General features: G+C 54.9%; 8 protein-coding genes across 8 annotated transcripts; 3 read left to right on the forward strand and 5 right to left on the reverse strand.

The window, feature by feature from the left end:
• Nucleotides 1–1484: 1484 nt before the first annotated feature.
• Nucleotides 1485–3523, reverse strand: CABS01_08597 (uncharacterized protein; the record flags this gene model as incomplete). The annotated part of the gene is made up of 3 exons (XM_060541956.1): nucleotides 1485–1917; nucleotides 1979–2957; nucleotides 3256–3523. 3 exons carry the CDS (start codon nucleotides 3521–3523, stop codon nucleotides 1485–1487), a joined length of 1680 nt encoding a protein of 559 aa, XP_060402113.1.
• A 2605-nt stretch (nucleotides 3524–6128) lies between these two features.
• Nucleotides 6129–7239, reverse strand: CABS01_08598 (acetyl esterase; the record flags this gene model as incomplete). Its single annotated transcript, XM_060541957.1, has 2 exons — nucleotides 6129–6202; nucleotides 6273–7239. The coding sequence occupies 2 exons, from the start codon at nucleotides 7237–7239 to the stop codon at nucleotides 6129–6131; spliced, it is 1041 nt and encodes a 346-aa protein (XP_060402114.1).
• A 1648-nt stretch (nucleotides 7240–8887) lies between these two features.
• On the forward strand, nucleotides 8888–10217 carry CABS01_08599 (histidinol-phosphate aminotransferase; the record flags this gene model as incomplete). Its single annotated transcript, XM_060541958.1, has 2 exons — nucleotides 8888–8961; nucleotides 9041–10217. The coding sequence occupies 2 exons, from the start codon at nucleotides 8888–8890 to the stop codon at nucleotides 10215–10217; spliced, it is 1251 nt and encodes a 416-aa protein (XP_060402115.1).
• A 3088-nt stretch (nucleotides 10218–13305) lies between these two features.
• CABS01_08600 (glycosyl hydrolase family 76) lies at nucleotides 13306–14659 on the forward strand (the record flags this gene model as incomplete). The annotated part of the gene is made up of 3 exons (XM_060541959.1): nucleotides 13306–13399; nucleotides 13455–13534; nucleotides 13628–14659. The coding sequence occupies 3 exons, from the start codon at nucleotides 13306–13308 to the stop codon at nucleotides 14657–14659; spliced, it is 1206 nt and encodes a 401-aa protein (XP_060402116.1).
• A 1082-nt stretch (nucleotides 14660–15741) lies between these two features.
• Nucleotides 15742–16548, reverse strand: CABS01_08601 (uncharacterized protein; the record flags this gene model as incomplete). The annotated part of the gene is made up of 3 exons (XM_060541960.1): nucleotides 15742–16108; nucleotides 16184–16320; nucleotides 16396–16548. The coding sequence occupies 3 exons, from the start codon at nucleotides 16546–16548 to the stop codon at nucleotides 15742–15744; spliced, it is 657 nt and encodes a 218-aa protein (XP_060402117.1).
• Nucleotides 16549–19499: 2951 nt separating this feature from the next.
• CABS01_08602 (uncharacterized protein) lies at nucleotides 19500–20267 on the forward strand (the record flags this gene model as incomplete). Its single annotated transcript, XM_060541961.1, has 2 exons — nucleotides 19500–19768; nucleotides 19877–20267. 2 exons carry the CDS (start codon nucleotides 19500–19502, stop codon nucleotides 20265–20267), a joined length of 660 nt encoding a protein of 219 aa, XP_060402118.1.
• Nucleotides 20268–21114: 847 nt separating this feature from the next.
• Nucleotides 21115–22143, reverse strand: CABS01_08603 (large conductance mechanosensitive channel protein; the record flags this gene model as incomplete). The annotated part of the gene is made up of 4 exons (XM_060541962.1): nucleotides 21115–21177; nucleotides 21258–21402; nucleotides 21568–21768; nucleotides 21965–22143. 4 exons carry the CDS (start codon nucleotides 22141–22143, stop codon nucleotides 21115–21117), a joined length of 588 nt encoding a protein of 195 aa, XP_060402119.1.
• A 770-nt stretch (nucleotides 22144–22913) lies between these two features.
• On the reverse strand, nucleotides 22914–23902 carry CABS01_08604 (SUR7 protein; the record flags this gene model as incomplete). The annotated part of the gene is made up of 2 exons (XM_060541963.1): nucleotides 22914–23425; nucleotides 23491–23902. The coding sequence occupies 2 exons, from the start codon at nucleotides 23900–23902 to the stop codon at nucleotides 22914–22916; spliced, it is 924 nt and encodes a 307-aa protein (XP_060402120.1).
• Between the last annotated feature and the right edge of the window lie 1240 nt (nucleotides 23903–25142).

Below are 25142 nucleotides of genomic sequence, written 5' to 3' on the forward strand. Positions count from 1 at the left end.
TCATTATTTCGTGATTTTTTTTTCTCTTCCCTCCTCCCATTTGCCGGGTATTACCGAGTACCCAACCGCATCCACAAACGCCCAGCCCAACGAGCGGTCCAAGGGGGTCCTTCCTCGGCTTCAGCCTTCATACTACAGTGACTTCACAGCATCCGTAAACCTGTTGGATATCCACGATCCACAAGTGATGTACACTTCGTAGACAAGGCACGGTACGCATACACTCAACATGCGTATCCGCGCAAGGTACAGAGAATGCCATCACTACGTATCTCCGCTGCCGAAACTCTCAATATCGCCACCATGAGACTTTCTTGCATTTCCGAATTCCATGCACACACAGACACTACGGTTCGGATCCCGTAGCTTCCATCCAGAGTCTGCATATCCCAAATCCTTTTTCATAACGATGGGACAGCAGGGGGGGGGGGGGGGGGGGGGGCCAGAACCTACCTACCCCCCCACCACCTCTCCCGTCCCCCCCGCGACCACCCGGCCCACCTGTTCGTCCTCCGTTAGCGCGGGCGGGGTGGGCGGGGGGGGGGGGGGGGGGGGGGGGGGGGGGGGGGGGGGGGCAGCGGCACCGTACCATAGCTCCAGCCCACGGCCCTTCGGAAAACCCACAGACGTGTAAGAGTATGCCATTCACTCGGGACAGACAGCGTCAGATACAAAACCTGCCGTGGCGCGGGGTTATGAGGTTCTCCTTACACCACCTGCCTGTCGTCCTTGCGCAAGCCCCAAGCGCACCTCTCCATAGACTCTATAGATAGAGATATGTTGGTATCGAGAGATTATCGTATACATAAGATATATCTCGATCTATCCTAATACGATCGTGAATATCATCCAAGTTAAGACAATTCGATGGTGTTGGCACATATGCCTCTCTCTCAATGATACACATCCATGAATGACTTCATCGCGTTGTGTTAGTTAATGTCTGTACAACCGCAACAAACCGCAAAGAATGGCACGGCCGTCGATGAAGCTGTCTCGGTATCGGTTGTCACCGGCCCGAGTCAAAACATATCCGATCCTGGGGTCGCGAGGATCCAATAAGCACACACATCAGTGACAATTCACAAGACAACATAGCGCCTGCCCTTTGATTATCCAATCTTCAATTCGTCTCATCCACCTCTTTCGAGCCAATGTGCTTCTCCTATGCCGACCTATATAACACACAGTATGCCGCAACTCCATCGGCTCCAAAGAGTATAGTCTATGCAAACTTGGCTGACGGCCTCCTCTAAATCCATCAAACGCCGCGCGATTGCACCTCGTACAGCTCCAAACGCAACAAAGTTTGTAGCGGACATCTCCAGCTATGGCTCTCCAACGTAGAGGGCGCCAGCGGGAGAACCCGCCACCCGCGCCAAAAACTGTGACTTATTTTTCTTTTATACATCTCCCTAGGGTCCTGAACACCACCATGTTACCCAATGGCCGAGTCCGATCCATGCCGCTTCCTCACGCCTTGATCATGATAGAGACATGCCCTGCTGCTGATGTGCTCCGGGCATGTTCTGCATTTGCATGGGCCGTTGAGCTTGAGCCATGGCGGGGCTCGCGTGGTGGCTCGGCGGCCGCTGACCTTGTCCCTGCTGCCCCGGTTGACCCTGAGGGCGGCCCGCGGCCTGGAACGGTGGCTCCTTCTTGGGGTCCGCATTTGGAAACAGCGCTTGAAGCTTTCTGTACAGCTCAGATAGGTATTTGGATCGTTCCTCGCGGTCTGTCATCGGGTCTGGATTGTTCTCGGGAATGTCGCCTGGCGGAGTTGAGTTTCGGATCTTGAGCGCCATATTCAGTGGCGGGGAGGACAGGTAAGCGGGCGATGGAGGAACCTGGACGTTTCCCTTGCGATCGGCCAAAGCGGCTAGGTATGCGAGATTCGCTTGAAGTCGTCGCATGCAACTGTGAAGAAAAGTGTCAGTATTCCTTTGTTTTCCATCTCATGTCTGTCTTAGTGACTTACTGGCTGTAGTCCTGCTGAACCGACCCTTCTTCTTGGGTCGGTTTCCTCGCCTGATCTCCTTCTCCTGGTGTCTCTTTCTTCAACTCACTTAGCGTGTGTTGCAACTGCATCGACTCGAACAACAGCTCTTGATTGATCTCCAACAACAGTGAAAACCTCTCCTGTTCGCGGGACTCGCTGCCGGGACTAAGGGGCGTCGATACCGACGATGTGCCATTTGCAGTCGCGTTCTGGTTATGTTGAGGGAATGTCGGGGTCTGAGGGGTCGTCACGGACGCGATGGAAGCCGAGTGCTGGTGCGCTGACGCCGCAGGAGTCTGGCCATGTGATTGAGGTTGCGATGTGGGATGGTGCTGCTGCTGTTGCTGTTGCGCGTGTTGTTGTTGTTGAGGCTGGTTTTGCTGATGTTGTTGTTGCTGTGCTTGCTGCTGTTGGTGTTGTTGCTGCTGCTGCTGCTGCTGCTGCTGTTGGTGTTGCTGTTGTTGCTGTTGATGTTGAGCTTGTTGTTGCTGATGCTGTTGTTGCTGGTTTTGCGATTGTGGCGGCTGCTGTTGCTGACCCTGCTGTTGCTGGTGATGTTGCTGGTTCTGCTGGTGTTGCTGCTGAGGGTTCTGGGGATGTTGAGGTTGGTGCTGCTGATGCTGCTGTTGTTGCTGTTGCTGCATCGCATTGTTTGGAGAGCCTTGTCCACCTTGCGCCGCGCTCATCGGCCTCTGAGGTGTCGAGCCCAACTGCATGCCGCCTTGGTTTCCATGATTTCCTTGTCCCTGCCCTTGTTGGTGTTGTTGTTGTTGCTGCTGCTGGTGTGCCTGCTGCGCTTGCATGCGCTGCTGCATCATCATCTGCTGCTGTTGTTGAGGCGTCATGCCCGCCGCATTCATCGGGAAGCCTTGCATTCCTCCAAAGTTGGGATGTTGACCGCCCGGCGCGGGCATGTTGCCGCCGTATGGATTGCCCTGGTAAGGGTTTTGGAAGCCCACTGGTAGAGACATTGATGTTAGCAAACGCGTGTTCCCATGGATAGATGCTGGAAGATGCTGTGGTGCCATGTCGTTTGGCGGGTGTCCGTTGACGATGATGATGACTATGGTGACGGAGTGACTGCAAGACAGACGCGATCTCGTGGCACCACGATCTTTGTCTCGATCATCGACGGGCAATATATGCTGCCACGAGGCAGCATCAGAGGGCGTGACGCAGATACGAGACTCTCTGACCGATGGCGAGACGTGGACACACACACGGGCAAAGACAGGGCAAGGAAGGGGGGAGCTCACTCTGACCATTGGCAGCCATGTGTGGCATGCCGGCGTTCTGCATCATGCCTGCAGGGCCAGCGCCCGACATCATGGCGGGATTGGGACCGCCGACGAAGCCGGGCTGGCCTCCGGGCATACCAGCGAATTGATTAGGGTTGTACATCATCTGCTGGCCCGGCTGGGTTGGGACAGAGCCTGGCTGCATGTGAGGGTTCTGGTTTGGAGGTGGGGCGCTGGTGTTGAAGTTCGGAGGGACATTGGAGAAGCCGTAGCCGGGAGCGTACATGGCTGGGACGGGATGGGATAGAATGGGCGCGGAGCTATTATTATTATTATGGTTTTGGGGGGACGGGGCTTGCTTGACGCGATGGTCCCAAGGAACAGGTTGAACGGGGGGGGTCCCAAGGGGCCTAGTCGAGAAGAGCGTGTGAGCGTGTATCCGTACGGATAAGGTACTGTAGCAATAGACTCGGGCTTGAGACTCGGTCAGACACGGGCTGGCTGGCTGGCTGGCTGGTTCGCTTGTTGTCTCGCGCTTGGCTGGGTTGGACTGGGTTGGCCTAAACTGGGCGGAGGAGGTGAGGGAGAGGCGCGGCCGCAGCGGGCGGGCGACGTTTCGTCAAGTCGATCGCAACAAGAGAGAAGAACGGCGGGCGGGCGGCGGGGAGTGCGTGGAGTAAAGCGAGGTGGTCCTGGCCTGTCCGGGCCGCAGGTTTGTTAGGCTGGCGGGATGACTGGCTCGTTTGCTTGCTGCTTGACGTGCGTGATGAGCGGTGGGGGACAGGGGTTGTATCGTCCGGCGTCAATGGGCTGGCTTGTCTCTTCGATAGACTGTGAGCGAACTGACAGCCAGACTCTTTGGCCTATGAGCGGATTGAATCGGCTTGCGACTTGCCAATGATGGATGTATTTCGTATTAAGGTACAACCATGCATACGGAGCGAATGCAGCAGTTCCTGTCTCTGCACTCGGGGGTACCTGGCTGTTTGGTATGGCGTAGCGGTATAAGGTACCTGGGGGCTGGGATGAGGCCGGCCCTGTTTGTCTCGGTCTCGTCCGTACTCGTCCACTACCTTGGGTAAACCTCTCAGTAGGTACAGTACCTAGGTAAGTAGAGGGAAGTAGAGCACACGGGGGTGTGAGAATGTGGAAATCAGGGGTCCAAAGTGAATGAGATGGGTACGGTGAGAAAGGGTGAAGGGCTTGGTACGGGTAATGGGTGGGAGATGACGTGGAGTGATGGGGCGCCAGATGAGAGGTTGCCAGTGAGAGATGAGGCAGGAAGGGATTGTGAGAAGCGTATCCGTAATTGCTCGATGATTGACAATGTCCAATCTGGTAAAGAAGGAGCCAAGGAGCGTCCCAAAAGTGCCACAGCGCGGGCCGGTGAGACAAGACTAGAGCAAGCAGATGGCAATCGGGTGGTGGTCTGCGCCGGGCTGCCACTTGAATCAGGAACGACGCCGAGCTGGATAAGGTACGGAGTATCCGTAAGGTAGGCAAGCTGGCAAGGTCCCACGCGGTAGGTACCTTTTTAGAAAGTAAAGGTAAGATGGAAGGATACGCGGAGAGCGGAAGGGGTGGGTGGCTGGTGCAAGACGGCACGGTAGGGTGCGGTTGGAAGCGAAGGGACAGGACGCAAAGCAACCCTTTGCGTACGTTTGACACGACGACAGGACAACAGAAAGGACCTCAGATGCGGCCTTGGTGTGAGTGACGGCGGGCGTGGAGCATCAAGCGGAGAGAGAGAGAGGTAAGGTAAGGTACGGATAGGGAGGCCAGGCGTGGAACGGCACGGCACGGTATCGGTGTGTCGGTGTGCGGTAAGGCAAGGTGAGATGAGGTGAGGTGAGAGCGGGTGTGGCGGCGCGGCGGTAACCTTGTCTAGAGTTCCAGTCCAGTTGCGATCCGGCGATTAATATTGTCTGGGTGTGTGTGAGAAATGAGGGAGCCGCGTGTGTGGGAAGCGAGCGAGCGAGATATCGGGGTGTCGGTGTGTCGTGTTGTGTGAGGTGTCAACCAGGCATTCATAGGCAAGAGGGACGTGGAAAGGCAGAAACAGAATTTTCCTGCGTTGCTTTTCCACATGGGCCCTGGGGGAGCTTGAGAAACGGCGGGGCGTTCTGGGAAGGGGGGGGGAGGGGGGCACGCGCCGGGGTCATTGGAAACCTGTTGCGAACCTGCGCTGGGAACCCAGAAGGTGCGAAAGGTGGCCAGTACGTACCTCGGGACGTTAATCGAGCAGTCGAAGAGCCGAGGCGAAACTGCCCTTTGATTGGACTATATCGAAGACTCCACTTCATCATGACAGGGGTGTGCCTGTAGCCGGCAAGGGTCATGTCTCCCCTTCCTTCCTCGAACTTCTGAAGAATAATGGAAGGCACGATTGAATCAATTACCTACCGGTACCTTGTACCCGTACCTTTGTTGATGCTCGAGAATCTGAATAGCAGAAAGCATTCATCCTGCAAGTAAGAGACTAGCATGATTCAAAGTCAACTGGGAAGATTGAGAATCGCCTTGCAGTGATGTGATATGGCACCTCTGAATACGTCTAAATGTCGAGACTAGGAAGGTGTCTGCCGCTAGACGAAGCACCTCGCATGGTCTGGCATCGCAGTACCTGCTGGAGCCTTGAAGTACCTAGTATTTCACCGAAAGCTAAGTAGACGCCCTGATGCCAGGTCAGGGACCAGGCCAGATAGACCTTCCTACAGTTCCTAGACTTCCTTGTATTTCCTACCATTACATGTCGACTCTTGTTCTCTCGAGACAGACATTCTCAAGGCTTCATTCCATTATCCATTAATGTTACCTCCAACATTGCCACCAGCCCATGGATCCTTCAAGCATAAACCCCACCCAACAGTAGCTGGCCGGATACGAGGCCCTCACGACGTATATGTTGTGCCGTACGTCGAGTTGCCGTACACAACGTCGATGAAGTTCTGCGCTATAATCTCATCTTTCGATATCACTTCCGTTAGCCCAACATCCATACAAAAAGAAGAGCCAGCTAAACACCCTAGACTTACCCGCACGTTCCGAAGGATGCAACTCGTCATACCACAAAAAGCTCGACTTGGCCTCCGACGAGTCAACGCAGGCCCTAGTCACTGCATCGCAGGTCCGGTACGGTGCCGTCACGTTCGCAGGCGACGATAGGTAACTCGAAGGGTCGGCGTGGACGTCCCGCAGCAGAGAGTGCACGTCAAAGATTGAAAAGCTCGCCCCGGGCCAGCGCTTCTTGACGAGCAGGTGGAACGGCGCGCCGTAGTCAAACATGGTGTTGACGCTGGTGCTGTACTCGAGCATCTTGAACTCCGTCTCCGTCGTATTGTACGCCGTCTTGTTGGTCCAGAACTGGCTGTTCCCGAACCCGCTTTTCCCCGGCCCCGTCGCGGCGTACAGCGGCGACTGCTCCAGTGGTGCGATGTTCAAGAGGACAAAGTGGCGCCCGCCCGTCTCGTAGACGTTGTCGAAGACCTCCCAGATGCAGTCCACGTAGCTGGAGATGGTCGTGCCGGCGGCGTTGGTGTCGGTGAGGAACGCGCCGTAGCCCAGGTCGTTTGTGCCGATCCAGAGCGCGTAGACCGTGTTGTCCGCCTTTCTGTTCGGATAGAGCGTCTCAAAGGCCGTGTCAGCCTTGTACGCCGGTATCTCGTAGTCGAGCACGGATGGAAACGGCTGCTTGATGGCTGCGAAGTCGCGCGATATGATCTTGTTGGAGCAGGTGGCGCCGCTGACGGCGTAGCCGTAGTAGTTCGCTCCCGTCGAGTTGGCCGCGATCCGGCCCCAGGCATAGCCGCCGCTCGCAGTCGAGTTGCTCGGCGGTAGCAGAGTGCCGGCCGGGGGAGCCGTGCCGTTGTTGTTGATAAAATACGAGAGCCGACCTTCGTCGGTGTAGCTGTCGCCGAAGGCCACTAGGTTCTCAAACTTTTTCAGACCGCATTGGGAGGCCGTAGCCACCGAGGCTAGAGCTGCGACGACGAGGGGGAGCATAACGGCGGTAAGAGACTCGCAGGGCGAAAACACTCGGCCGGGCAGACACTTTCGAAAGGTCAGGAAGGGCAGCGGGGACCAGAATAAGCAACCGCCATAGCTTCGGTATCTGGGGATTGATGTTCATATAGCTCTCACCCATGGCTTGACCCCCATAGCTTCACATCCTTGCGTCATGACGGACCATAGGTCCTTTCATCCGGGACACTAGGATCGGGAGGGGCGGGGGAAGCTCGACCGATTCAGAGACGGACGAAGAATGGCCGCCTATGAAATGGGCCGGATCGTAGATAGTAGGAGCTTTCCCCCCGCGTACAGGGCGGGAGAGCGGTGACGAACCCGCATGATGCGGAGTTCGGTAGAAGAGATATCCAATATCTGTAATTTCCCCAGATCCCATCATCATCATGGATGAGGGGTAAGTTGGGGAAAACATATCCTCGAGCTCCATACCCGTCACATCGGTCCAGCACTAGCTTGGTTCTGTCGAGCTGCCGACGCGAGGAGCTACGGCCGGCAGGTGAGGCGCGACGTTGGAAATGCTTCTTGATCCTTGGAGAATGGGTCGGGGAGCTGTTTGGCTCATTCGTCATGCAGACTAGGGATTCTACATAGGTTGTGCGGGGTTTCCTGTTTGTTTCTCTCCTACCTACCGACATGGACATCCGACATTGCCGTAATTCAAGAAAAAAAAGCTGGCTTGGAATTGGACCAGACCCGTGGTGTTGGCGTGCTCGTCTATATTCAGGCTGAATGCAGGCGATGGCAGTTGACCCGCGACCCCGGGCCAGGAGCGGGGCATAAGTCCGGGTTGGTCTGTGGTAAGATCAAGATGCATGCTCAATCTAGGGACATTGGCCCCCAGAGACGAATTGGATCGAAATGCTAAGACTCGGCTGTGTAAGTATGGTGAAGATCACAGGATGCTGCCCGTTGAAAACGAGGACGAAGCTGACTTGGGAATCCGAATAAGCTTTTGAGTTAGCCTGAGAGCATACTTGAGCATGCATTCATTCAACTGCATAATTGCGTGAGGAGGGGAATCGAAGTGCTTATTCTCTATGCAGTCCATTTGATATCAGAATTGCGGCTCTGTCGAAAGCCTGGAATTATAAGAAGTATGACGAATCAGTACTCACTTAAGGTCGTCTGCGAACATAGACTTGCGGCTTGAAATCATCAATCGGCTTCATCACTTCAGACTTTGCTCCATGTCCCGCGTTGAAATTGAGCCGATGCCGAGCTAGACGGCTTCGGAGTGCCTGTTTTGAGCCGAGATTGCAACAGGTCATGATCAGTATTCCTACAGTCTTCTCGCGCAAGTGTTGCCCCGATCTGCGCTGAGCCCTGTGAGCATCTCAGAAATCGATTTTTTCGGATAAATGACAGAGGCGATATATCGAACTCCCATTGGCCAATTGCCATTCTTGATGACCCGCTTAGGCCCGGGCAGGTGCCGACGTATGGCTCCGGGGTCGGCGGGCCCAGCTGTCGGGACCCAGTTTACAGTGGCCGAGAGTTGACTCAACCCGACGTCAACTATCGTACTCAAGTGATAGAGAAACTGGTGATATAAGGATTCACTCCGCTTCAGTATCCTCACAGCATCTGACCAGAATAGACTCTCCAGATAGATACCCAAGCCACAATGTCGCCTTTTAACCTCGAAACGTGTGCGCGCCCGAATATTCTAGCCCTCGAGCCTTATCGCTGCGCAAGAGAGTAAGTTTCTCTCACTCCCCAAAGAAGCTCACTCACAAGACTCTCATAAACATTCCCCATCTCTGACACCACTCTTCAGCGACTACAAAGATGACGGCACAAACGTCCTCCTCGACGCAAACGAAAACGCCTACGGGCCCTCGCTGCAGTCCGACTTCGAGGCCGGCAACCTAGGCATCGACTTCAAAGGCCTGAACCGCTACCCGGACCCTCACCAACCGGAACTCAAGCAGCTCCTCTGCCGCCTGCGCAACACCCACACCCACACGACAAAGGACCTCGCCCCCGCGAACCTCTTTGTCGGCGTCGGCAGCGACGAGGCCATCGACGCCCTGCTGCGCTGCTTCTGCGCCCCGGGCAAGGACCGCATCCTGACCTGCCCGCCCACCTACGGCATGTACTCCGTCTCGGCGCAGATCAACGACGTGAGCATCGTCAAGGTCCCGCTGAAGGCCGCCCCCGAATTCGGCATGGACACGGACGGCATCCTCGCCGCGCTGGGCGAGCCGGACAACAACATCAAGCTCGTGTACCTCTGCACCCCCGGGAACCCGACGGGATCCGTGCTAGCGAAGGAGGACGTCCAGCGCGTGCTGGAGCACCCGACGTGGAACGGCATCGTCGTCCTCGACGAGGCCTACGTCGACTTCGCGCCCGAGGGCAGCTCCATGGCCGAGTGGGTGCTCGAGTGGCCCAACCTCGTCGTGATGCAGACCCTCTCCAAGGCGTTCGGCATGGCGGGCATCCGCCTCGGCGCCGCGTTCGCTTCCCCGCCCGTCGCGCGCCTGCTCAACGCCATGAAGGCGCCGTACAACATCTCCACGCCGACCAGCGCGCTCGCGCAGTACGCCGTCTCCGACGAGGGGTTGGCCGTCATGCGGGACAACCGCGCCAAGATCCTGGCGCAGCGGGACCGTATCATTGCCGAGCTTCCCCGGGTACCCGGCGTCGGCAGGTTGCGCGGCGGCACGGAGAGTAACTTTTTGTTGTACGAGATGCTGGACGCGGCGGGCCGGCCGGACAACGTCACGGCGTTGGCCGTGTACGAGCGCCTCGCGGAGAACAAGGGCGTCGTGGTGCGGTTCCGCGGTAGGGAGCACGGCTGTCTTGGGTGTTTGAGAATTACGATTGGTACCGAGGACGAGGTCACGAGGTTCCTTGCCTCCATTGCCAAGGTTCTGGCCGAGGTGCGCGGAGCTGCGCGGCAGCCGGACGAGGAGAAGAGGGAGGCGGCGGCGAACGGGGTGGTCGCATAGATGGGACTGGTTTATAACGAGGCATTGATAGATGATGGGAAGACGGCCAAATAAAAGTGTTTTATATACCATTGAACGTGTTCGGTCGGGGCGATGGGACGGTGGGAAATCATATGGAGGCATGAAGATTAGACATTTATGCCTTAACCCAAGTTTTCTCTCTCTGATGAATTCGTAATCAAACGCCTAGGACTGGCGTTTGTTTCTGTATCTTGAGCACATGAACGAGAATCTCCTCGGCTGCCTCTTCCGGCGTCTTTCTCGAGACATCAACGTCCACTACAACAACCTCATCACCTGCCTTAAAGCGATGACGAAGCAGTAGGTGGGCGTGTGTAAGTTGCCTCTTAGTCGAGGATGGCTGTTTTATCTTAATGACTATCATGTATCTATATTGTTAGTTGACATGAAGGATCAATGAGTCGCTGATAGAGGCCGGAGTGAGTCACCATGAGATACATGTAGAAAGGAATCACCACCACCAGGATCGGTATCCCTAGCTGCGCACGCTTTCTTTACTTCAGGTTGAAGATGACTGCACTCTAATTTGGGCTGTTTCATATCATGAGCAGCAAAGATTGAAGTGCTATTCGGACGTATGTGTTCCCAGCCTGAGGTATCAGTCTTGTGTGCCCCGTGACAATCTTGTTGAAGATGGTTTCGCAGCATATCCCCAGAGCAAACACGGAAAATCAATGCCCCAGACGTTTCCTATGTATCTCCAGCTAATTCTTACCATGTGCGTACGAAATGTCTCGTAAATGGGAGAAGTCAGGTCTCGTTCACTCTGGGGTGTGGGAAACTCACCCCTATTCCTTGCCGTACAAGAAGTATTAAAGTACTATTTCGGGGGAAATACCCGTAGGTAGACATTCTAAAAATAATAAGGAGTTTGCTAGTGTTTAGCTGGGCACCCTGCATGTATGTGAGCGGCATCAATCTGCAACCTCAGACGACAGGCCGAAGGGGGGATATAGAGTACCATTCTTGTTACTATCTCAACAAAAGGGGCGGCCGCCTAGGTAGTCGAGGGGAGAAGGTCGTGAAGTCTTAACCAGTCCGTGATGCGCCGGCTTTGGAACCTCCATTGACCATTCTTTTTTCTTTTACGGTTTGTTTTATTACTCTTCGATTTGAGATATATAGTGCTCGTCATTATAAATTTCCAATAGCAGAGTGGTGGCTTCTTTATCTCAGAAATAATTATGTACTACTGCGTACGGCACCCAGCTCTCATACCTTAAACGCCTGTGAGATGATCGCGATGGCTTCAAGCATTCGGCCCCATCATGATCACGTGATTTTGAGCAACTGCGTCGGGCAAGACAATCAATCAACCGCAACCGTTGGACAAGAGCTATGTGCTATCATACCGGGTTTCTTCGAAATGTCGACAGTCATGAGGACCTGATAATCCGCCTTATTGGTTCTGATCCAGTTGAGTCGTCGCCTTTGCCCATTGACCCTGCCAGTGCTTGCCTGGCTTTCAATCGACCCAAGTAGATTTGAGAAATGAACTGCCAGCACCGCGCCATCGAAAACCAATCCGTTGCCTTTTCCACATTGTTTACGAGACCCGGCATTCGGCACGGCGCCACCACAGAAGAGGGAAAAAACACAACCGCCGTTTTGTCAACCATTTCCAGAAATCATGGTTGCCGATAGGCACCCCCAGGCCCCCGCCATTCTCCATTAGGCAAGGGCTAAAATTGGGTGCCGTCGCTGTTTCATGTGTCGAGCTGGAGGTAACGGTAACCCGAGCTAGCGGCTCTCAAGTAGATCATCCCGTCCAAGGGTTTCTCACCACTCCTCCAAACAAGCGCCCAATCACTGACCCAATCGTCGACATCCTGCCTGGTTCTTGCCGGCCTTGCAACATGTCTGGACAGCAGAACTCCAAAGGAGCCAGAGGTCTTCTATGATCCCATCCTCTTTCGATCTGCCATGGGTTGTCCCGGTACAACGCTGGCCTGTCAATCACAATTCGAAATACCCTTTCTTCATGCAAGTTTGTTCATTGTAAGCTTGCATTGAGAACCACACAAACCGCCCACACCCCGCTCTCCCGCATCCCCCCCCCCCCCTTTTCGGCGGCTCTGGTCCCGTTGGAACTTCCCCTTTCGACCAGTCAACCACCCCTCCTCCTCAGCTCTTCAGCCCAGTAACAGCGCAGCGTCTCCAAACTGCAAGTATATACATCCGTATGTGCGTACCTGACTAGAGGCTGCCGCCGCGCTTCTCAAAACATGGGGAGATGACCCAGTCGAAGCCCCTGTCTCCACCCAAGTTCACAACCGCCCGCCCCAAGAGTCAGGGGGGAGACCGGCGGGATTCATGTGGGCAAGGAGACTTTTTTGTACGAGCAGCTGTCAAGAAGTCTAAAAGAGATGGAACATGGGATGAAAGGTGGGCTGAGTCGAACCAAAAGTTCAGCGAGTGGCCTCCCCCCCCCCCCCCCCCCCCCCCCCCCCGCCCCGCCCCCCCCCCCGCCCCCCCCCCCCCCCCCCCCCCCCCGCCCCCCCCCCCCCCCCCCCCCCCCGCCGCCCCCCCCCGCACCCACCCCCCCCCCCCCCCGCCCCCCCCCCCCCCCCCCCCCCCCATTGGCCGGAGCTGCCGTCTATTCCTTGAACTTCACCCCTCAACGCTCCTAGTGCCACCTCACGAACCGCGCGCCGGGACCTGAACAGCGAACTGCCCTCTTCGCCCCCCTGGTTGCGACGTTCCTTTTCACTTATTAAGAGGAACGCCTCGGTTGCCCTGTATGTAGATCGGATACTTTCTTGCCTGTTTATTACCTAAACTATGCGCTGCCACTTTCGCTTCTCAACCTTCCTCGTTTCTCGTGAACTGTTTCGCTGCTTGTTTCTCGCCCTCTTTCACCCAAAAAAGCCATTCCTTTAGGAAATACTGTTTTCTCTCACCCTACGTCCCTCTTTGACGGAGTATTCCCTACTTTGCTATATCCGAAACATTCCTTTGTGAAAGGCGCTGGATAAGTAGTTGGTCTCTTGAAGACACTGTCCTATCATCAGAACGGTGACAACTCACCGCGCCCAAAGTCTGTAGATCAGCTCCTGGTATCACCACCATGATCCTCATTAAGCCCGCTCTCATCGCCTCCGTGGCTATTACGGCGGTCTCCGCCTTCACATCGCCCAAGACGCTCGATGTAAATAACGCAGGTTGGTGCCGCCCAAATTCCCAACCATGTAAAGCTTTTGCTAACAGAGCCGCAAGACTCCGTCAAGGCTATTGCCGGCAGTCTGGCGTTCGGTGCCATGTCTTACTACAACGGAAACGTCTCCAGCGATCCCAAGGTATGACAACCTAGAACAGACAATTCAGGTCTCCACGAACGAGAAGGATAGTCTCAACATCGAGTACAAGAACTGACAAGACAATCTCCATAGATGGTTGGCGACCTCCCGGAACCATACTACTGGTGGCAAGCCGGCGCCCTCTGGGGCATAATGATGGACTACTTCCACTACACAGGCGACGCAACCTACAACGCAGTCCTGACCCAAGCCCTGACCGCAAAAGTAAACACGGGGCCCAACTATGACTTCATGCCCCCCGAGCACGAACTCGAAGAAGGAAACGACGACCTCGGCTTCTGGGGCTTCGCCGTCATGTCCGCCGCCGAGCGCAACTTCCCCGACCCCGATCCTTCGACGGGGGCCCCCGCCTGGCTCCAAATGGGCCGCAACATCTTCAACTCCCTCGCGGGCCGCTGGAACACGACGCACTGCGGCGGCGGGCTCCTCTGGCAAATCTACGAGTCCAACCCCAACGGCCTCAACTACAAAAACAGCGTCAGCAACGGCGGCTTCTTCCAGCTCGGCGCCCGCCTCGCCGCCGCGACGAACGACTCCCGCTACGCGGACTGGGCCTCGTACGTCTGGGACTGGTCCGCCGCCGTCGGCTTCCTCGACGCCGATCTCAAGGTCTACGACGGCGCCGACGCGCGCGACAACTGCACAAAGACGAACTACGTCTCCTTCACCTACTCCACGGGCATCTACCTCTACGGCGCGGCCGTCATGGCCAACCACACGGGCGACGCCCTCTGGGCGGACCGCGCGACCAAGATGCTCGCCACGGCGCGCAAGAGCTTCTTCTCCCTCAACGACAACAGCACAAACATCATGTACGAGCCCGCGTGCGAGACGGTCGGCACCTGCAACACGGACATGAAGACGTTCAAGGGCTACCTCTCGCGCTTCATGTGGCAGTCCGCCGTCGTCATGCCCGCGCTGCTGCCCGAGGTCAAGGAGATCCTGATCCCGAGCGCGCTCGCGGCGGCCAAAGCCTGCGAGGCCGCGGCGGGCAACGTGACGTGCGGGCAAAAGTGGTACGTCGACGGCGACGACGGCAGCTACGGCCTGGGCCAGACCATGAGCGCGCTCGAGATCATCCAGGGTCTCGTCGTCAGCCAGTAGGTTTTTTTGCGACAACCTCCGTTGCGGAAACCAACCCTCTTTGCGTCCTTCCGTGTCCTGCGCTGTGCATTCAGTGGATAATGAGCCAACGGGGGATCAACCGCTGACGGGCATTGCGCCAGCCTCACGAATGCAACCGACAACTCGACGAGTGATTCGACGACTGACCCGCCTCCCGCCACCGTCCCGAGCCAAAGTGGCGCAGCAAACATCTTATTCAAATGTACATACACAAGCGTCTTGGGCGCCATGTTGCTATTTTGGCATTTGCCTCTTGTGTAGAAAGGAATCTAGGGAAAATAGGCGTAACTGGCGTTGGGTAAAGGCATTATTTCTGAACATATGAAAAACTATACATACCCCTGAAAGTTTGTAATGTTCAAGACCTCAAATTAACACATCATGCTTGTCGCCCTGCTGCTTAGTGAAGAATCGATCGTCCAAGAGGCGAGTATAACAGCTGTCCGCGTTCCACGCACATGTTGTCTTGCGTGGAGCGTAACGCAGGACTGCCGACCAATCTGGCGGGGATCCTGTCAAACGTGTGACTGCTCGAAGGATCCGTTCATTCTAAGATGATGAGATGAGTGACAGATTGTTTTGACGGGCATGTTCTCGGTGGATAAACGACACGAATTTTCGATGAAACTGGCTGCACAAAGAATCATAGGACTAGGAATCATCTCCTCCTGTCCTTTCCATGTTTATGTTTGCCGTTGATCCCTTGATCGTAAATAAATTCAACGCCGATACGGGGTATAACTCCAAAAAGGAGCACATTGCGAGAAATGACAAAGCTCTGTGGGTAGAAAAGACAATGGGCTCGCCAACGACACTCCACTTGCTTCCCCCTTTATGCTGACACGAGGGCAAAACTCCAATAATGTGTCACCCTCTCCAAATCGTTGTCCCGAGATCCAGGTTCCTAGTTTTGATCTGCTTCGTATGCTGCCTTTCCATGATGATGATGCCGCTCTCTATTTCGTTTTCTTTCGGATTCCGAGTAGCAGATCATTTGTGATCGCCATTGTGGGTATAGTGTGCCGTAGGTAGGTAGTCTGAGAGCGTAGAAACGTTGCCGGTTATGCCACCAACGCGACAACTGCCATGCTGCATACTGATGCAATGAGAGCCCAGCCGCGACCAAGACGAGGGGCAGCGCTCGGGTTGGTTTCGGCAGGTAATGAAGGCGACAGGCTATCCGTGTACAAGAAGTCGTCAAAGTTCGAGTTGTCGGCAGTCGTTGTCGTCGCTGGGGTTGCTGTAGCCGCGGGCTCCTCGGCCATAGTGAGAATACCCCATTCCACCTCAGAGCCGGTCATGGTCGATGTCCATGACACCTCGGTCGGGCCCGTCAATTTGCCGTTAATGTATCCGCTCTTCAGACTCGAGTATCCTGAACATGTCGCAGCTGTCGTCCCGCTCAATGTGCAGCCCAGATCGGCGATGCTGTCCGCCCACGTCAAAATTAGCTGTCCCACTCCTTCCCAAGCGACCCACGTGTTGCGGGAGGCGAGAACCTACAGAGTTGATGTCTTGGTGCCGTGGAACTGAAGCGTGCTCTCGCCCTCGGAGAAGACGAAGGGGAACTCGATGGCTAGGTCGCAATTGGGGCTTGTTTGTGGCGGGCAGAAGACGGTATATGTTGTTTCTTTGGCATTCTACGATGGCGCAAATAGTTAGATCACAGCAATCGCATTCGATAGGAAGCTCCGGCAGCATTGGGATGCTCATACACTTGAAATTACACTCCCCCGCAGCTGCGACCAGCTATTCGCATCATAGTGCGGCAGGTAGATCGGAACAGTGGTCGTATCATCGGCGAGGACGGCATTCGAGAAAAGGAAACACAGTGACAGCAGAGCGGCGGAAGGCTGCGAGCACCTCATCGTGGCGACGTAGAATGTGGATTGGTCGAGTCTCGAGCCGGTCGAAAGGTGCAGCAGTGCTTGACGTCAACGAGCTAGCCACCGGAGGCGGTTCATGGGTCGGACAGCTACCAATACTGGCGAGGCAAGGTTATGCAATGCAGCGGACCAGGCTGACAGGGCGGGTGTTGAAGCTGGGGGAGCCAGACGGGGACTCGGTGACACGCCGTTGATTTCCCTATCAAAGTAGGAGAAAGGTCGGAGGAAAGGCCGTTGGCCGTTCTTTGGGGCGGAGAGTGGGTTTGTTCGTATGCGGCGGTGGTGAGCGACCCTGGTTATAGCATGGGACGGTCGTAGCGGTTGTTTCGCGGTTGTAGCGATGGCATAAGGTACGACGAATACCGCAAAGCGGAAGCTGTCAGCAAGCAGGGAAAGGTTGCGTCTTGGTCGGAGGGGTCCGTTTCCTTAAAAGAGCAAGCTAGGAACGGAGCCGAGAGAATGAGGAGGGGTTTCCGGTGAAGGAGATTTACTGTCGTGAGAGCAGTATTGCGAGCAAAGGGGAGCGGCTCAACTTTCAGGTGAGTAGAAAGACGTGTCGGAGAGAGATTGAGGACTTTGCAGCCTTTGCCAATGCGCCGTCCTTGCCGGCCAAGGCTGGGCGGGATAGTAGGTGAGCGATTGGCATTCTTTTGGCAAAATGGGACGAAAGCCAAGACTTTTGGACAAGATGGTACGGCGCCCTTTGGAGACTCGGCGAATGTGTGAGAGGGTCAAAGGTCCACGACCCACGGGAGACGAAGGTGGCTTGCCCTTGTCTCGGCAGACCTCATGCTCACTGTATGCGTAAGGTGTGCTCCGTAGGCTGGCTTCCTCGTAACAACGGCGTTTCCCGTCAGTTCAGTCAGGTTGAGACTTCAACCGTCAACGGCCTTCCCAAAAGGCAACCCAGCAGCAGACCTGCTGCTGCATTGCAGGCAGTGGGTGTAATGCGAGCTGAGCACCTCCATCTTGGGGGCGATTCAATGCGTACGATAATAGCTGGGTAACCGTAGCGTGCGTACGGAGTAGGTATCTGCAGTGTGTGCGTGTACCACTGTACCCGTGGCATCCACCGCGGCTCGCCTGATGGCCAAGGGCCGATGGCTGCTGGATCATCCAATGCTAGTGGTGGACATTGGCAGCTGGGCAAGGGAAACAAAACGGGCGACGATGAGAGGATGGAAGGGAAGAAGGCCAAGAAATGCCAAGACCGCGAATTTCGAAAAAATAATAAGATGAGCTGGGTGGGCACGGGCGCCCGGACTGGAGACGGTCCTCTTGTCACTGGCCATCTGACTGGCCGGACGTTGCCAGCCAGGCAGGAACCGGCAGGGGTTGGGTGTCCCCCCCGTGGCCCCCCCCCCCCCCCGTGCCCCCGTCATGCCCGTTCGTCCCCGCTCCGCTGCGCTACTGAGGAAGTCGCAACTCACAACAGTGACTCTTGCGGTCTTGCCTTTCCAGAGGAGGCTTAGGTAACTTGCATCCCATGAGGAAACCTCGACCAAAACACCAGCACCTTCCCATCCCGTCGTTAATGCTGGGCATCACTCCGGGACTTCATGCCCACAACCCGGCCTGACCAGAAAATCCCTCTTCAGAAACATCACGGTCTCGGTCTCACCTCCCCGCCACCCAACGGTTCCTTTTGTCGGATCTTTCTTGGATACCTTTCGATCGCAGCTGATCAGAATGGATCATGCCCTCGTCAACGTGGAACATACGATATCTGGACCCCGAGTGGAAGTGAAGTCCAAGTGGGAGCCGATTCCGCCTCGATTTGCTGTTTGATAGGCTCCGACTGCGAGTCTCGGGGCCCTCTTTCCGCTCGCTGCAACTCCCTCATCCGTGTTAGGCAGGACCCAATGTGTGGTCATTATCCACCGCTGCAGATGCATCTACTTTCTACCCACGCGCGATAGACGATTATCTCGGCTCTCGCCGGTGACCACGCCTTCGTCTTTGTGACCATCTCAACGTTGGAGTCAGTCGCACTGCTAAAGTCAGTCTCGATCTGTACTGTGAGCGTCTCTGTGCACTGGCCACAAGATTATTCTGAGCGACTGTTCTAACGAATTCGTTCCATCTTTCATCCCATCACTCACGCCGAGCTCAACCAGCAAGGGCTTTCGATGTTGCCATTTCATCCGACCCGTCCTGCTCCCGGCCGGGGCATCTTGCAATTGAAGCGTCCTAGTAAACTCACCGCTACAGTTCGGCGAATCTAGGCCCGCAGAGTCGCAGACCGGAAGATGTCAAAATAAACTCAGCTCCAACTTGCACAACTACCACGCCCATGCCATAGTGCCCAATCGCTAACGTCTGTCTACAGCATGCCGATGCTAGACGAGTTTTAACCTGCGTATTAGTTAACAGCAATAAATGCCTTTTTCAATGCAGGATACACGATGCACTCCACCAAAACGAGCATCTCTAGGGGACGAGTATATCATATTGCTAGCTACCTCGTATTTCGTACAAACAATTGCGTGGTGCACAGAGGTCACAGTCCGATTTTTCAGAAATCATATTGTGCGAAGCTATTCAAGTGTGCCAGCGAGCCTCAATCATTCGGGTTCGCAATAAGTCGTTTTATGGCATCACTTCCATAACACAAAACGTTTGATTTTCTTCATCAGAATGACAGCCAACGTTGTTGCGCGGCGTCCAATCGGAGTATTGCTTGCCAACAGCAGCCTGGACTGACGTTTTGGAGCTTTGGTTTATTCCTTCTTTTTTTCTCGCTACCAACACACGATGACACGAGCGCTTGACCAGAAATGGCCATGGACTCTCGGGCCCAGTTCCTCCAGTAAGCCTGCGGCACAGCTTTGCCGGGAAATTAACCACCATGGCCAGCCAAGAAAAACATTGCCTCGCCGCGATATTCACGAGGGCAACTTTCTTTGCCCTCTTAATCACATACTGACCACAAGATGAAGCACTGCACGACAGCCTTGTTAGCCTTCGTGGGCATCGCCGCGGCGCAAACCACGTCCGTGATCAGCGTCCTCAACCCCTATTTCGGTGACAACCCCTACGACGCGTCCATCAAGGACGCTAATCCCACCGCGACAACGTACATCGTGAGCTGCCAGACCAACAGCACGAATTATCAATGTCGCGCCGACCCCTCCGCCTTGATGACCCTCGTGGGAGGGCCGTCGACCATGGAACTTCACATTGACCATACCGCCAGCGGAGTGTAAGTCGTCCCCACACTCTAATCTACTCGTCATTCCATCACCCAGGCGCATCCGATAGTGGGCGGTTGAAAATCTTGACCATGGTCGCTGAATATTCTTTTTTCCAGATCAATCGAGTACATTGGTACCGTTTCAGGTGATGGCCTGGACTACCAGCAGATTGTCACAAAGAGCGGAAACACCGCCATGATGGCCAACATGAGACTTTCGCCTCTGACGGCTACAAGCCTCTACGTTCCCCTCACCGTCACCGCTGGCCTGGAGAAATTGCAGCAAGCTCAGACCGGCGCTACTGCGACTGCGACTGCAACGGCCACGGCGTCCTCCTCGGGATCGGCGCAGAACGGGTCCGGGTCCGGGTCCGGGTCCGGGTCCGCTGCATCGGCCACGAGTGCGCAGGCCTCTTCGACGTCAACGCCTAACGCCGCTGCACCCCGTGTCGCCCGGGACGGTCTTCTTGCTGGCGCAATTGCTGCAGTTGGGTTCATGATGTTCTAAGTATGCTGGTGGCAGAGCCAGGTCTTTGAAGATGTTGTTTCGGTCGAGGCATCCAGCATTGGGTATATTATGGGAACAGCAACAGGCAGCCTCGCGAATAATTTTGCGGCCTTTCTTGACGCATAATGACTGTCAAAACTGTAACAACATGCTTGTTTCTCATTCATTGTCAAGAATGACCTTTTGTTGCCTGTTGTGGCGATGATTTCCCTTCACCTCGTTGACTTTGTGTGAGTCAAAGGCGAGGTGTTTTCTTCTTCTTTGGCTGTCATACCGACGACAACCAAAGCATTGTTTGTTGAACCAGTCTCAGCACAGCTGGGCAACGAATCGCGATAGTTCTTGTACATGAGGAGCAGCATGTTGTATAGATACAATCCTATTGAAGCATAATTTATTTCCCACCTCTTACTTCCCCAGCGTCCACCACTTAGCCAGATGAAGATTTGCACACTGCCCGCGTCTCGCCTTTCACACAGTCTCAAATCATGTGTTGAATTCATGCTTGCAAGCCAAGTGACAGCAATCTCTTCCTTTTCTCGCTCCCCTCTCCCTCTCCTTCTCACTTCATCTCACCTCGCAGAACTACAGAAGCAAGTCAAGCAATGGAACCCGGCGTGCAGGCCGGTATAGCGTTAGCGTGCGTTGGCGGCGTCTTCATCCTCTGTTGACCCTGCTATGCTGGAATAATACTCATGGACACACCGACACCCAACACCCGACTTTCATGATGCTGCGTTGCCAAACCCACTCCTGACATGCTTGAATACCAGTTTGAGAAAGAAAAGCAAAACCCCTCGAGCACGATCCCATCAACATTATAAAGAAGAACTGGAGGAGGGCCTCATTACTGATGAGCCCGCTCCTCACGCCCGTCTTGCCAGCTGGTGCAGTTGACGCAGCGTTGCGCCTAATGCTCGTTTGGTCAGCTTCAACGGGGTTATACTCTCATCTATCCGAGAACTTCTTTGGACATGAATGGATGCGCACCTTATTGCTGATCCGCTTGCGGCAGTACTTGCACTTAACGGTATGCTTAATAATCGGCTCCCGGGAGAAGAACTGGAAAACGTGGGCCAGTCCGTAGAGCGAGATGCCGACGCAGAGGAAGGAGACGAGTTGGTTGAGGAATGAGCTATGTGGGGGTTAGAGACGGTTGAGCGAGTTTCTTTGGGTGTGTAATCCCTCAGAGTCACAAAGGCGAATGCTTCCGGACGAGGACGAACCCGATACCACATGAAGTCTTTCCGTGGTGACGATCAAGCAGAATTAAGGTGCGTGAACTAAAGGAGAATCTTACCCGTAAGCTAAGACGACGGCGCCATCATCCTTGGCGCGCTCGAGGGTCGTGTACTTGTTGTCGTGGGTGTAGTTCGGGCCGCCCTTTAGGACGGCGAACTTTTCTTCCATGTTGCGGTTGAGTGGGAAGATGACGGAGATGGGCGGCATGATGATGTTCTGCACAAAGTTGTTGACGAGGGTCGTGAAGGCGGCCGCGATGCTATCAAACGGTGTGTGTCAATACAACGGTGTCCCCTTACATAATGGCAAAAGTCCAACGTGAAGCTTATTGACACTCTCAAACAGCATTATTGCATGTAAGCGTTGTTGATATAAGAGAGACCTGCTCTTGAGTCGTCTCCTCATACTTAAGGATGGCATGCTTGTCGAGCATAATTAGGGGGATAGGTGCTTACATCAAACCAAAGGCGATCTCGAGAATGTTACCCTGCAGGGCAAAGTCGATGAAGCCATCCCAGAAACGCCGCACCTTTTGCTGGCCCCGTCCAAGGAGGGATTCCTCTTCGCCGTTGTCGTTGCGGCCTTGCATGTTCGCCGCGGAGGAGATGCGGTCTGAGAACGGGAGGGAGGGCATCTTGACGGTGCTCTACCGACAGGGGGGGAGGAGACGCACTATACTTGGAGGTAAAAAAGGAGAACGAGGAGATACGGAACTTCACAGCCGCGAAAGCGTGGTATGCAACGGTGCGACGGCGGTGAAGTATGAGAGTTGAAGAGCCCTTAGGTGAGGTGTAGTTGAAGTGTGGCGCGCCTAAGGCGACGGTCAAGGTTGGGTCCGTTTGACCAAGGTTGAGACATGGTGGTTGTTGCCTGTTTGGGGAGGAATGACGTACCCCACATTCCGGGGTGCGTGACGCCGGAGCCGGGGTGGATCTCCTCCGAAGGCAGATTCCGATGTTGAAGAGCGTGAACAAAGTTCGACAGCTCATCATACCTCATTCGTGGGTTCTCATATTGAAGTTGAACTTGACTCATATTCACTTACACAGAGGAAGTTACAATCACAGCTATAGTCTCACCAACGATGGACTGAGAGTGTCAACAGCCGGCACTGGGTTTCCTTGAATGATGGCATCTTTATTCATGTGGTTCTAGAAGTAATGCTATGAAATGGAGTACTTTGGCTTTATATATCGCGACAATGGTATCTTGAACAAGGTTTAAAAAAGGATCGTGACGTCGGGAATAGCCATGATATGCCAGCTATCGGGGCAAACACGACAAGGGTATCGTTTCAAATACATCGCTTTCGTACTGCGGTTTCTCAATCTGAGAGAATTGAAGGCGCACTTATGGTTTGACGACTCTTAACGAGTCAAACCGGCGAGAATTCTGCTTCGAATTTCAGAAGCTGCCCTTCTTATGGCGCTTCTCGGTATAACCGCGCGGCGCTCTGCGCGACCGCCTCTCAGCGCAGAACTGTGTGACCCAGTATACGGACGCCGCAAACATGACGGCGAAGGCCACCCAGGAGATAATCATAAACTTCTGCCCGACCTTTGCCGAGATGCCGACGTCCTCGCCAATGTCGGTGATCTGCTTCGCGCCCTCCTTCGCGCCGATAGTCGTGACGAGACTGCCGGCAAAGAGCACGAGAGCCGCCAGAAAGGCGAAGGCAAAGTTGGTGAGCGTCATGCGCTTCTTGAAGCCGAGGAAGAAAGCGGCCAGCGAGCCGAGGATGGCGAGGCCAGAGAAGCCGATGCCCATGACGTAGAGGACAAAGATGGCGAGGAGGGCCTTGTTGACTTTGTCCATGGCGTCCTCGATGGTGTCGGGCCAGTTGAGGTCAGACAGGCTCAGGCTGAGAGGGCCTATTTCGAGTTCTTGGTCCAGCATCTTGGTGAGGTTCACGTTTGCTAGTGTTTCCATGTTAGCTTCCATGACAGACGATAGGGCAAGGTACTAGCGGGTGTTTACTTACGACCAGGGGACGGCTGGGTGCAGTTCGTGACGTTCAGCCAGACGTTGGGCGCCGTGACGTTGGGCGAAAATTGGCCGTGGCACACGTCCATCAGGTGCAGGGAGTACCACTCGGAGATTCCCAACTCGTCGGCGAGGCGGTCAGCGACATCATTGCCGATATCGTTGAGGACGTCGGACACCTTGTCGCCTACGCCGTCGATGAATTTGTCGAGGAAGCTGCCGGTGGTAGCAGCGGGATCAGCCTCCGAGGTTGCGGAGGGGATGAGGTTGTGGCCCAGGGTCGAGGTGTTGAGGCGGACGACGTCGTAGTCCTCCATGAATCCCTCCTTGTGCCCGGCGAAGAGGGCGAGGAAGGAGAGGACGAATGCCACGATGGACAGTACCAACGGTACTATCACGGTGAAATGCATGTTGTCGGTATTGGCTGATTTTGCTCGCGTTGAACAAATGAAAGAATGGTTGGATGGAGACGGGGTTTGGTTGTAGATTGTTTGGGTACACCGCGGGACTTTGTGACCGCGGACCAGAGGTTTGTCGAGAGACTTATGGTAGGTACTGCCTGTCACTTGGAAACGTGGTGTTCAAAATCAAAAGACCCCGCGACTGAAAGACTTTAAAGGTAGCAAAGGGGTCCAGGCCTTTTTGAGGAAGACCAAGTAGCCTAGGATCAATGGGTGAATCATATCGAACCAGCCATCCAAGACCCTGGACCGGCAATGATGCAACCGAGGGGACCCTGACTGAAGGTGAAAGAATGCTGTGATGGAGACAATGGGCAGGAACAAGGCCCGCGGCCCCATCAGCGTCACTCGCCTGTACTGGGGGCAAAACCATGATTAGAGTAGGCGCATATGCTACGGGGGGTGGAAGGTAGGGCGGTAGTTGGAACTTGGGCGTCTTAGCACAACGTGGGTGCCACGAACAAGTGCAAGAATCCACAGGCAGGGAGACATCATCTTTTGCTTGGCGAGGCGTTGAACAACACAGCAGGTCTAAGTCGAGCCTGACGTGGCCAAGATCTTTAGTCATGGAAGAAGGGTGTGTGGTTGGTGACTTGTTGTTCGGGTTGTGGATGTGCAGGTACTGTGTACGCAGTAGAACGATATCCAAGTTTACGTCATCGGTCTTTCTACGGCTACTGAGCCACAGCATTTCTTTCCCGATTGGCGGCTACGCTTAGACCTACACTATTGGATGTATACGTACCTTTTCAACAAGGGTGGCAGGGCCCCGTCACCAGCCGGCCATCGGATGACACCCGGGAAACCTGTTTGGACGAGAACAACAAAAACAGGAGACCAACAAGGATGCGACAGCAAGTTTTGGAGCCTCCATAACCAGTCAAGACTCTTCAGGGTCTTGCTTCTGAGGTCGTTTGCCGCCTGTGGAGGCTCAAGGTATGTTCTATTCTTTGTCTCCTGGTGCAGTCACCGTACCCGTAGCCCCAGGGGACCATGAGTCCCCCAGCTTGGCCAGCGCTAAACTCTGATTTGACCCTTGACTCTCTGGAAGCATTCGTTCCAGGCTAGATCGTCACTCCACCGGGAGCAAAGAGGAACCGACTCTGTCCATTTTTGGCACCGTTGTCCAAAGCAGAAGACCACAGTCGAGATAGCTGCAGTGTGTGGTGTTGCGGATAGCTTCACTATT

Source organism: Colletotrichum abscissum (genome assembly GCF_030869225.1).
Source record: "Colletotrichum abscissum strain IMI 504890 chromosome Unknown Scaffold_19.1, whole genome shotgun sequence".
NCBI classification, from domain to species: Eukaryota; Fungi; Ascomycota; class Sordariomycetes; order Glomerellales; family Glomerellaceae; genus Colletotrichum; species Colletotrichum abscissum.